This window comes from Cylas formicarius, unplaced genomic scaffold (genome assembly GCF_029955315.1).
Source record: "Cylas formicarius isolate icCylForm1 unplaced genomic scaffold, icCylForm1.1 PGA_scaffold_2__14_contigs__length_35257938, whole genome shotgun sequence".
NCBI lineage: Eukaryota > Metazoa > Arthropoda > Insecta > Coleoptera > Brentidae > Cylas > Cylas formicarius.
Genome location: NW_026844319.1, coordinates 21,257,843 through 21,270,598, shown reverse-complemented (window position 1 = coordinate 21,270,598; position 12,756 = coordinate 21,257,843). Strand labels below are relative to the sequence as shown.

General features: G+C 35.8%; 1 protein-coding gene across 5 annotated transcripts in view; it reads right to left on the bottom strand.

The window, feature by feature from the left end:
- Nucleotides 1-231: 231 nt before the first annotated feature.
- Nucleotides 232-12,756, bottom strand: part of LOC132697769 (serine/threonine-protein phosphatase 2B catalytic subunit 2-like) — a 97,630-nt gene continuing 85,105 nt past the window's right edge. Inside the window, exons 6-14 of one of the 5 annotated variants that reach the window (XM_060663388.1) lie at nt 10,412-10,551; nt 10,268-10,345; nt 9,540-9,633; nt 7,841-8,048; nt 6,065-6,097; nt 3,709-3,784; nt 3,232-3,329; nt 2,952-3,174; nt 232-2,498 (exon numbers count right to left, since the gene is read on the bottom strand). In XM_060663388.1, coding sequence (XP_060519371.1) covers nt 2,990-3,174; nt 3,232-3,329; nt 3,709-3,784; nt 6,065-6,097; nt 7,841-8,048; nt 9,540-9,633; nt 10,268-10,345; nt 10,412-10,551 — 912 coding nt within the window. In that variant the 3' untranslated portion in view covers nt 232-2,498; nt 2,952-2,989. Of the gene's footprint in view, nt 2,499-2,951; nt 3,175-3,231; nt 3,330-3,708; nt 3,794-6,064; nt 7,475-7,840; nt 8,049-9,539; nt 9,634-10,267; nt 10,346-10,411; nt 10,552-12,756 lie in introns of those variants that run through there. The other 4 variants (XM_060663389.1, XM_060663391.1, XM_060663392.1 and 1 more) reach the window with 4 other exon arrangements.

Below are 12,756 nucleotides of genomic sequence, written 5' to 3'. Positions count from 1 at the left end.
AGAGGAAATGGTTGCCGCTCAGACGTATTTAATGTTTTGGATACGTGAAAAACGTTTGATTTTTAAAATAACTGGAATCATTTCGTATTGAGCTACTAATATATATATGAAGACTTTTTTTTAAATATATACAAACGCTTTAAATATAATGTACTTTATTAGATCACTACAATTAACTTTTGGTTTTAAGGGCCTTGAGTTTTAAGTGGTTTGTCCGAGGGTTTTTCTTAATCATTATCGCAAGTCCACCATAACCTACACTGTTCGTAAGAAACGACTGATTGTCATCGAAAGAAATATTTTAAAAGAAATCGGGATTAATAATCTCAGAATAAATAGTTAACAAAAGCAAAATGACGGGACGTTAGATGATCGGAAAGTGATATTATTGGAATAACCCTTAGACACGGGGACCCCGGTGTCGCAAAAATTACCAAGCGTTGGGTTTGAAGCACAAAAATCAGTCTATAACAAACGATGGCTTGGTGGTTCATAAAAGGTACGCGTCGAAAACTGTAAACAAGTAATAATTTAAATATTCGTATAAAAGTTAAGGGACGCCATATGAATTTTTCCATTGATATAAATATTTCATTTAATATATTTTCCAAGTTAATCCGATAGTTGGTTGAGATATTACTTAATAATTAACTATACCGTTATATTAATTTGTATATAATATAGAATAAATTTACAGAGTAAGATTCAAAGATAACATAATTTAACACTCTCTCGCATAACCATTCACACTCTACGTCTGAGAAAAAGGTTTAGTAAATCCATTTTGCTAACAAATCCCTATGGTTAAACAACGGTGCTGGAGATTCTTTATTTTCTTTTTAAAGGGTGGATTAACATTCACTTATTAACACATATTTTGTACATTTATATACATATTCGGTTAAACAAAATACGTCTCCCTCAGACAAAGAGGAATCTCTTTAAATGTTAACCACGTAATATAACACAATTTGTACAATAAAAAAAACAAGTATAATAAGTACAACTCGTAGCAAAGATGTGTGTTTTGTGTTAATCAAAGATCGATCTTTTTTTTAAATGTATATATATATATATATATGTATATGTATATTAATAGAGAGATAAATGTATTTAGTTTACACAATTACGTTTTCTTCTCTTTAACTCTGCACATGACTTAAATAATTTCCTTAGCTATCTTTAAATTAACACACAGTATGAAAACGAGTAGGTAGGTACGGCTGGGCGAAGATGAACACGACAACGACTCGTGGCGACAGAGGAGCTATATGGCACGCTTTATATCACTTAATACGTGCGTACAGCCAGTTCCAGCTCGCTGCTTCACACTGCTGACCGACATTTAACGTCGCGATACACAAAACGACTACAACTATGCCGTAGTTTAGATAATCGACGGCGCATCATTTTAGCCGTTTTATGATTTCCAACGTTTTCTGTTACTCGATCGACACCAGCTAGACCGAATATAGTTGGGCGCGGTAAAGTTCACGACCCACCGAATTTCACTTACATTTTTTTACGCAAAGAAAGGATCGCATCTATGGGCCATGATAATATTTTGGTTAGTTAGGTATCCATTAACACTAATTATTATACAATTTAAGTAAAAAGTAATACAGATGGACATTCAACTTCACTAAATCATTAATATTAACATTAAAAAGTTTGCTTTAACTTTTCAATAATTTCCATATGTTTCAAACTCAACTTATGGATTATTTGCTATTTTGTGCAAAAGGGGATTTGAACCGTTCATTTCTTAATTTTAATGTTAGCGTTAAATTAATGTTAATGGAAGCTTCGGTCATACTTAGTAACATGAAGTTAATGCCAAAATATAAGTGTCATTCATAGCGTGATAACCATTAGGCTACTAATTAATAAAACTGACAAGATCTCGGGCGATTTATGAACTAAATAACAAATCAAAATTGGCAACGTTGCTTATAACACGGCCTATCAACACCGAACAGCTTAAAAAAGATTAACTTGTGGCGAAAATTACTGTTACAATTTTGGTGTAATATTAACAAAGAGTTTGAAAAAAAAATGCGTGCCAAATTCTCAGAGTCGTGAAGTTTACACCGGAACCGAGTAATATTATTAATAAGTGTTCGATTAAGCAACAATTATGACATATACCACAGACAGTCGTGTAGAACTGAACACCTAAATTTTGTATATAAGAAAGATAACCGACCCAGTAGCTATGGAATGTAGTTCAGTCCAGAATCAAGCTGGGGATCCTGTTAACGAAACGAGCCGAGAAAAAGGATAATAATATTTGTTTAAATGTCAAAAAAGAGCAGTGTGTAAGAGCGAGACGACGCGCAAATTAACGCAATAGAGAGAGAAGCAGACCAGCTACTTTCTTTCCTTCAAAGTCCTTTTGAATGAACCTCGCAAACGACAAAGGTTTGATACTTATTGAAGATGCAAGATGTAGGTGTGACAGCCACTGCGACTGATGGACCGAACCATCACATAAATCTCTGAAAAGAAGAAAAAACGTTAACAGGCTGGCGCTAACTGCGAACTGTACGGAAAATATTGCATTCGATGTAATCACGATACGACCGCTGACAGTGTTGGGTCCCATTGGGGACGATACTACTGAAAAATTCCAAGCAATCGGATTGCTCGCATCGCAAGTCTATTTATCCAGTAAATATTTTGTGTTATTGGCAAACAAACATTCAAATAGGCCACTATAATTACAACCAATTGGAAATCGGAAATATTGTCTAAATAAAAACGAAACATGTAATTTGCAGCAACTAACCAGAAAACGGAAAGAAGAGCAACCCATCCTATTGAACTTTTTATAATTACTGCTAGATGCGCCCGTATTGTGAGATTTAAAACGTGTACTTGTGTACTTAAAGTTAACGAAATCGCTGACCATGTGACCCAATTAAATTGAAATATTTTGATAATAAGCTGACCTGCAGTTGGCTAATGTGATGTCCTACGCAAGCTTCGCTCACGAGTGTGCGTTGGACTGCGTATGGTTGTGGTCCTGCTGCTGCTGCTGAACTTGTTGGGTAGTCTCTTCGGCGGGGGTGGGGGGCGCGTCTTTCCGCGGGGGCATACGCTCGTTAATGGCGTCCAGGCCTTTCGCTTCCGCGAAACTCGTGATCTTGTGATTCGGCGAGAATCCTTGCAAAGCTAGTGGACAGGGAGTTAAGAATGCGATCTTTCGGTTTAAAAATATGGCTCGCTCACCGTTTTTGAGGCTTGTCTTTCCGCCCGACAACGCTCCGAGAGGCAACGCCCCTGTTGGCGTCAGACCCTTTAACTGCAGTACAGATTCGCTTTCCTCCCTGGAAGAATTCCCGTGCCAGATTATATTACGAATCGCATCACGGAGCCATCAAAACGGATGGATTTTGTACATATCAAAACGACCAAGTTAGGAATAAAACAGCCGAGTCATATTTGAAGAGGGATTTTCCATTTGGAAAGCATTAAACATGTCCATTATTCTTCTGTAGTGGTTATTCGAGAAACACAGCCGAGAAATAACGAACTTAACCCTATCTAACATTTGCGCTGAGATTCCGTGTATTTCTGATAGAACGCGATAGAAATTTGAATATTGATAGATTTCAGATTTCAATATCGGTTAATAGAATTGTTTCGTCGTCGAATAATAATCCAATCATTTTGTAGGTACTATATACGAACAACAGATAAACTTACCTCAACACAGAAAATACCCTGGCCATTTTCCCAATCGCCCGTATTTTATTGCGAATAACCTCCTTCCTTAAATTGGCTGCTGCACCTAAAACGGTCAATTTGCAAAATTACTGTTGCGACATGGGGTTTTATTTATCGGCGTCAACAAAGACCGAAAATAAAAGGGGTCGGTCGTCTGCTGCAGAACGTGATCATTTTGCAACACGCGCAGGAGATATAAGCGGAAAGAACGCATGCCGTGATACAATAACAGCGACAACGAATCATGTTACGTGAAGTAATTTTGGCATGTGTATGGAATACTTGCAATACAAGCTATTTTGCAAATTTACAACTGTTGACGTGACTATTGCCAAAGGATGACGCCACTACAAAAATCTTTTTTTTTTGTTACGGAAACGTTGGATAACACAATATATACAATACATTTTTACGTTCCCTTCTCTTCTCTTTGTTACTTTCGTCATTTTTCTAGGCCCAACAATCAAATTAACTCCTGGAATACATACATACGCTTCTGTCTATCCAATTTAAATATTTCTACAGCAAGATAATAACGGCCTGAATTTTGAGAATTAACTTAGTAAAAGTTTTGATCGTTGGTTTTGCTAATTCAACAACAATGAGGCAAACTTACCGAAAGTGAAGGGTGCCACGAACCGCGCCATGGAACGAAGGAATCGGCAGCAAATGGTCAGTCACGCAAAACGAGACGAACGCAGAAGTATAGAAAAAAAATAAAACAAACGGTGCATATAGAAATATGTAGCGATAAAATCGATTTAAAACGAAAATAAACTGCTATAACTGGCGTGATTTAGTATGAGATAATAGTTATTAATCCAAGCTGTCGTTAAAGTAGCGGAAAATATCTTCATACTAAAACCGTTCAGAACAAAATAAAACCAGAAAATTAAAAAAAAAAACGAAACACAACTCATCTCATCGTATTTCTAATTGTCACGTAAAACAAACGTCACTTAAAAATCAGCCAAAATGATTTGTATAATATCAAAAAGCGTAACCACAAAAGTTAAGCAAGACGCTTGTTAAAAATCCGCCAAAAAAAAAAACAAAAAGCCAAATGAAGGATAAATGGATATTTACGAAAGAAAAATCTCGGACTGCACTAAATATAATATTATACGTGTGTTTATGATTTTGCTTTTACGGGAAGTGGTAATAATGCCAAATATATCGTTCTTTAATAAATTTTACATCGTATTTGACGAGAATATTGCTAAAACAATGTATATATGGAGAGTCGACAATATATGCATATAGCTACTAGATATATACAGGCCTTACATATGCTGATAAAGCCAACATTGAGAAAATATGCGCATGCGCGAGTGATTTCAAACCTCAAAGACCTTGCGGCATTCAACAACCAACATAACTGCTGACAGTTCGTCAATTTTACAATTTTCGGTGTTTATGTGGCATTTTTTCGTCAGTACTTTACCAAAATATGCCCAGATCTTATTAATCCAAAATAATGATTTAATCGGAGATCTCTGCTTAGAAAATGGCGCAAAGTGCATGTTAGTGGTGGAAATTTGAGGGCGGCGCGGAAGATATTCGATTCAATTCTATACGCAAATGCCATAGCCCCCTGAGGTACACCAATTTTACGGTACTTACGGTATACTACCTAATAGCTATACGAATATATGCATCATGCCAACTACAAAAAAAAATCTAAACAGTGAACAAATTCAAGGAAAACAAGAGCCAAACATCTGCCAAATGGAATGTCGAATTTCTCTAAGGGTATAACATACGAAGGATTGAAAAATTTAGATTTTCTGTTGCGAAATGACACCCGAGACGAAGTTTTGCGAGGTTTCCCGAGTATGCCATTTTGACGAACAGTGCCAGCCAGATATACCGATAGCTTTTATTTTTTAGGTATGAGACATATATTATCAAAGTATATTTAAATCTGTTCATCCTAGAACAGGCAATTTACATAAAAACGACCCTGAAAGAATGTTCTAAAACAATGGAAAAGAAAATATGAACATCACCATGCATGACAAAAAGCTACCAGTAGAGTGCACTCAAAAAAGATGCTTCAAACGGCGCCTCTAGATTTCAAAAGATAGAACAAATTGGTTTTGGTAAAAAAAATAAAAATGATGAAATTTGCAATTAAAAGTAATACGACTTTGTTTTAAATGCACTGTTCGGAAGCGATACTTCGAGAGAAAAATCCAGCTCGCACCGTTGGCACGAAAATGGCCGATCCGGTTCCAGTGCCTTACGTCGTCGTCACGTTCGGAAAAAAATGATCGCGTTAATGCAGTGTTATTGAAATTCCTCTGTTCAAGCTGCATATTCCGTGATAACTTACCAGGTTTTTTTATAACTATTTTAGCCTGTTTCGCTGTGTGGTCGCGATTCCAAGCCGAATATAGACAAATAGTGAAAAATAGAAGTGTCAGAATAGGAGAAAAAATATAAAGCAAATACGAGGTGCAAAATCTTTTCGTGTGTGAAATAACGCTTATGTGGTCCGGGAGCAACGGTCATGTCACTATATAAACGTTTTGTCAGCTGCTCCCTTGAGGCGAATTGCCATTCAAATTTGGTTTTAAATTGTATCCTTACAGAAGTTACTATTCCAATTCTGCATTGCAAGAAATTTGACAGATACAATCATCATTCCGATCCGGTTTTGGCTTATTGTTTAGGGAAAATCAACAAGTTCATTAAGAAAATTCCAGTAACTCAAAAAAAGGGAATGATTTGTAAGTGAAGGAAGCAGGGTTATTTGCACCACATCACTTAGGTCTCGACAGGTTCACATCATATAAGTGATAAAGGGGTCGTCTCCCAAATATCATTATTATATAAAATACATTTTTCTAAACCTGCACGGGATTTTGGAGAGTTGGATAGTCGATTACTTTCTAATCTGTGGTTGGACCATTTTTTATTCCAAGCCTGACTCTTGTGAGCAGTACAGGCTGTTTCTTTGAAAAAAACTAAACAGTGGTTGCAAGGGAGATATTGACAAGAGCCCAGATGGTGTTTGGTGCAGTTTCTGTATTAAGGGTCATTTTTTTAGCACAGTTTGCCTTGGGATCAGCCAATTCTACTTCGTTAGGATAGAAACTAGTTACTTACGCTCCCGAACCATTCAGCATGAAATTTTGGGTGAGAACTTTCATGTGCCAGAGGTCATATGCGGTGCTTTTAGAGAAAAAACAAAATTTGGTTCATATCCAACAAATTCAAGATGCTACTTGGGATTGTACAACACAAAAACAAATACACAGAAAAAAATTTCGAAACGCGGCGTTAACTTTGCAAATATCTTTAATGTTATATTTGGCAATATTGGTTTGTTTTTTCGCAAACCGTCAGGCAAAGGATCGATATTTAGCCGAAGAAACCAAAAAATGTCGCATATCTGAGGTTTTTTTTTTGTATTCGGCGTGGAGAAGGTTTCGGACGGCGCAAACGTAATAACACACCAATTCACTAGCGACTTGGAATTATAGATTTAAAACCTTCACCGCGCCAGAAGTGCACCAATATTGCGGGTCCTCAACGAATACATATCGAAAACAAACACTGAAAATATTATCGTAAAACCAAAAAAAAATCAGCGTTTAAGGGAACGAAACCTAATAACCTAACAAAAACCAATACATCCGGAACTATGCATTCTATAATCCAAACTACAGAATTCCAAAGCAGCGCTGATAATATAATGTATACAGATTCGTAAAAAAAATCGAAAACTGAATCTTACCGTCTGAATTTTCCAAGTAGCATTGAGAAAGAGTAACAGAAAATACGGTTTTCAAATAATTTCCAATAAGCGTGTATAAAAAATGTCTCGACTGTGTGAGTGGAACTGTCGATCCAAATTCCAGAAGAATCCGCACGATGTTTTCTATCCGTTTACGGATTCTTCTGCCTTTGGTTTCGACGTAAATGGAATGTCAGAGTGATGTGTGTTGATGTTTTCCAATGGGACGGTTGAATACTTCGTAACTCATGTCGCTCCCACATAAAGGAGGTCCGATCGTGGTGCCTCGCGGAACAAAGCGGAGAAATATTCAACCGCGTTGACGAATATGGAATAAGAATACGAAGTCGGTTATCGAACGGTACTCACCTTCTTCTAGCGCATCGTCTCCGTCGGACACTAACTCGTCGTCCGAACATATGTTTAGGACGTTGACGAGCATTTCTGTGACCTTCTCGCCGACGAAGGGCAGCGACCACGTGAACACATCCATGAAATTCGGCAGCCAATACGGATGCTGCGAGTAGTTGAACTGGCGAATATTCATCACGTTGTTCTCGTATTTTAGTACTGCCGCCTAAATTGAGAAAAACAATTAGGCAGGACTAGGCATTTTATGCAAAGGATACCATTAGATGGGCATTCCATTGTGGTAATTTAGTGTACACGGTCGTGGTAATCAGTAGAAATTCTAAAGGAAATTAGTAGAATCACAGCAGTAGTGTTACGCAATTAGAGCAAATTTTGGGGTTCAAAACACTTCTGATTCTGAAAGTACTTCGAGAAATATCAGGAACTTCAATTTTATAGAAATAGTGAAATATGCTGTACTATGTAATGAGTGATGAACCACTGATGTGAGTAACAGATGTAAAAATAAAAAAACTTTTTTTTAACAATCTAGTTTAATAAAATGGTGTTTTACAGAGTACTCTTCGATTGTCATGCTGTTGATACTACTAATTTATCTCAAGGACCTGTCCATTTTTTTGTAACTATATTATTTAAGCTTAAAAGTGTTATTGAAAAACAATAGTTTTGCTACTAGTACACTTTAGAATCAGTTGGGTTTCGACTGTTGGACTGTAATATTATTTTGTTTCGTCTTAAATTGAGATTTTATAAAAAAAACGTATTCTTTATTTTTAAAGAAGTACTTATTTGTTATTTTTGTTGTGGTTTTGAGTAGTAATTGTGATATAAGTGGAGCGGCAATTTAGTATACACACATTCACCTCTGAAATCCCCCTGTACACTATCACAGTATGTACAAAAACATAACAAAAGCTGGCTTCGGAATACTGAAATATATGGAAATGACGCCAGAAGGCATTCAGGCTATACAACACAGGGCCTCGTTGAAAATAATTAAGGCCTTTTTTCTTGCTTAAATAAACGTTATTAATTTGTAAAAAAAAAATATTAGCTTTGTCAAATGTTAGAAATTGTTGTGAAAAAGCTCTCGGAATCCTTTAGAAAGAAGAAAGGACTTTTGTTATTATAATAGATCTATTAGGACAAACAAAGTCATATTATTCACGCTATATATTATACTCCAAACCACAACCCACATAACTAAAAGTCACAATTAAGGATGCATATGAGTGAGATCACTATTTTCGTACTACACGCCTATGACCGCTTCCATGTGTAATGACCGGTAGTATCATTGGATGGCGGTGTGCGCTAAAAAAATGCGCGTTGAAAGTTTGGCTGCTGATTGGTTTTCGTATATGCTATGATACTGAATGCCACTGGGTCTTAGACTACCAGAGTAAATTTTGCATTTCGACTACGCGTAGACGCAGAATTGTGAATTGAAATTCTGTTGTCCCGTTGCATCTCGAATGAGTATATCAAATAATCATTATTGCGCAGTAAGAAATAAAATTGCTTATTTTTGTTGTAAGTCTGTTACTTATTCCATTCCACCTTTAAAAAAATAATACGCTAAGAACACGAATAAACATCACCAACTTGAACTGCGTCCAAGTTGAAACGAGAAAAGGTGAAAAGGAAGACAGGGTTCTGCGCCTGCGCGTAGTTCTGCGAGTAGAGTACATCGTACCTTATTATTATACACGTCCAAATAGTTAGGTGCCGAGAATATTGTTATTAACGACGGAAACCCTGTTGTTTGACTCTTCCTGTACATCCTATATCTGTAACAAGCACCATGGTTATCCACAACAGAAAAAAGGGAGCGATCCAATTGATAAAATTAAAAGGTAAAATTATAACACACTACTGTTCGTTTGAAGGTTTAATATTTTTTTTTAGATAAAATTAAAAAGGATGTTCCTGGATTTGCCTAAAAAATCGATGAATCGAACATTTTTGGATTTCTCGATAAGTTTAGAAGCTGCTCCACTGCTTTCTTCGATATTTAAATTTTAACGGGTCGCCACTTAAAAATCGAAGAACTGTGCAATTAGAGCCTTCAAATGTATTACAATATTGATGCCGTTACATCTTTGACAACTGTCAATAAAAAGACAAAAACATTTTGTTATAAAATTTTACCAAATGAAATATTAAATCCCCCGAACTGCAATTCCCCTGTATTTCATTGATAACAAGCAGGAACAGCAGCAAATAGCGCAGGAATAAGTTCTCTATTCATAATCATTATGCTGGCCGCAGGTTTCTAGTCATGACGACTTCGGGTTCCTCTTAGATATTATGTTACAGGCACAAACTTTTTCAAAATAATAAAACAAACTATTGATAGACGATACAACACCTGGAGAAATAAGTATCACAAGAATTAGCTGGCCCATTGATTGAAACACTTACCCGGCGTCTTGTGCTTCGTGCGCTCTAATTATTGACAGAAGATTATTGTTTTGAAGGAAGTCGCAGCAGGCGGCATAACTGAAAACAACATTAGAGATTGTGGTCATTTTAACGCCACCTACGGCGACCAGATAAAGCACTCGCCTGTAAAAATATGAGCAGCCTCGTACGGAATTGTGTGAAAAGTGTTCTGCGTTGTTTTCGTTACCGAAGTCTTCTAGAGGATCCGACCAGAGCAAATCGCACATGGGTCCAAACGCTGGCGGCTCTTTAAATCGATCTAACTGCAACAAAATTAACCTCGGTAAGTACATATGCGCATGTAATCATTTCTCTAGAGCATATAGGTATTAGCGATATACTGGCCAAGAAACTATGGAAAAAAAATTGACAGGGGTTCACTCAAGATGCGCATGCGCAAGATTTATTTATTTTTAACCAATGACCTCGCGGCATTGAACAACCAATATGGCTGCTGACAGGTTTTCAATAAGTTTGGATGCGGCAATTTTAAGGCAGTATTTTCTCAAAAAAATGCATAAATAGTTTAGAAAGAAAATGGCGCAAAGTACAGGTTAGTGGGTGAAATGTAGAGAGCATGAGCAGAAAATCATTACCTTCGCTACGAAAACAACAATGCCGCCTGCGGCGCATCAATTTTTACCGTAGTAGGGCCACTATATTATCTAATACCAATGGTATAGAGTGGCGCTTGCTTGTCCTTTAGATGTACCAAGTAAAAACCCCAAAGTAGAAGATTTAGCAGACAAATTTGAGCACCAAAAAAATAGCTAATTTTCCATATATTGTAAACTACTAAACACGCTCTACGGCTGTAGCTAAAATGTTTTACTTATGGGATAGATTGAGTTTGTATTATGGTTACTTTCTAATATAAAAGTACTCAAAAGTACTAAATATATCAAAGTTGCATTTGTGAATTCTACGGTGGCAGATGGGTTTATCGTACCTAAACCTTGAGGTCTTCTAATAATTTCAAATTTGTCAAAAAATGTCACCTAACATTAATTTTTCGAATATTTAATAAATATTTAAAGTATGTATGCGAAATTGGCAGTAAAAAAATTACCAGAGAATGTACTTTTGACTTACTCTTAACTTAACACATGGCGTTTTTCCAGAACAACCGTAATTATGGTTTTTCGCACCATTTTGTATTTTCTAAATAAGAGCTTTATTGCTATTGAATTGCTTCTGATATTCTGAAATGTCAAATAATTTATTGAAGATACCAATTTAATCTGGTCTGGTAAAACATTATGTCGCAATTTCTATAGACGTCACTTTAGTCACGACTCGTAGAGCAAGTAAACATTGATACTGCTGCTCCTAGTCGCAAGAATATCGAGTTATATGAAAGTTTACATAATCAATTTTTGTCATAATCTTCCAGTATTATTTGTATTCGTTTGTATTTTTGTTCAAATCAAGGCGCCAAACCGTTAGTGCTAATGTTTTGGACCAATTTAGATTTTGCTTGTGATTTTTGAAAGCTTAAAGAATGGAACCCATATGACAGTATTAACACTACTGATTTTAAATTTAAGTAAGCGCAGTGCCATGTGGTTAAGAATAGAAAAATTAGAAAAAAATTAATTTGAATCTTGTAATCACAAATCAAAATGAAATTTATTAATGTCACAGTAACAAATTAAAAAAGTTAATTAGGAAAGAAAAAATATAATACATAAAGAAACATTTTATTCTTCCTTGGTGTAATCAACTTAGTTATTTTTTTCTTTCTGCGCCTACTATGTATATTTTGATATTTATGGTATAAAGATAAATTTTCATTTTTATTAATGCAAGTTGTTAAATAACTTCGATAGTAAACACAAATTCTAAAAATTCAAGAGAAACTACGACTTCAATGCTTGCGCGCGATTTTCTACTAAATAACTGTCGTTAAGATGAGACACTGTGTTGCCACAGAATGGGGAAACAACCAAAAGGATAAAACTCAATTTGCCCAACCTAAAAATCAAGTTAAAACTTGCCAAACTTGGGTCTAGATCAGTGTGTAGTTCGACAAAAAATGTGGGAATTGTGCAACCAATTTGAAATTGTAAATCGGCCACAATTTACAACAAAAAGTATTAATACGGCTTTGCGTCCTATCGGTATTAAATTTAATGCCGATTTCTGGAATTTCGGAAGAGTCAGCCATTATTTTCATCAGTAGAGTGCTCGAGCTATGCTAAATTCATCTGTAGAGATTTGAATTTAAGAGCTAACGCGAAGAATGATGTTGTGTGATAATTGTGAAAATGCCCTGCATTGGCCCAGTGGTTCCCAATCTGTTTTGTGTCGTAGACCTCTTGACATGTTTCTCGGTTTTTTGTAAATTACTAACTGTAGTGAAGTTTAGTATTAAAAACTTAACGTAAAAACACACATAGGTTTTACACATTTATTAATTTAATTTAAATTAAAACTACTTAAAATAAATTTTTGTATCTGTTATATAA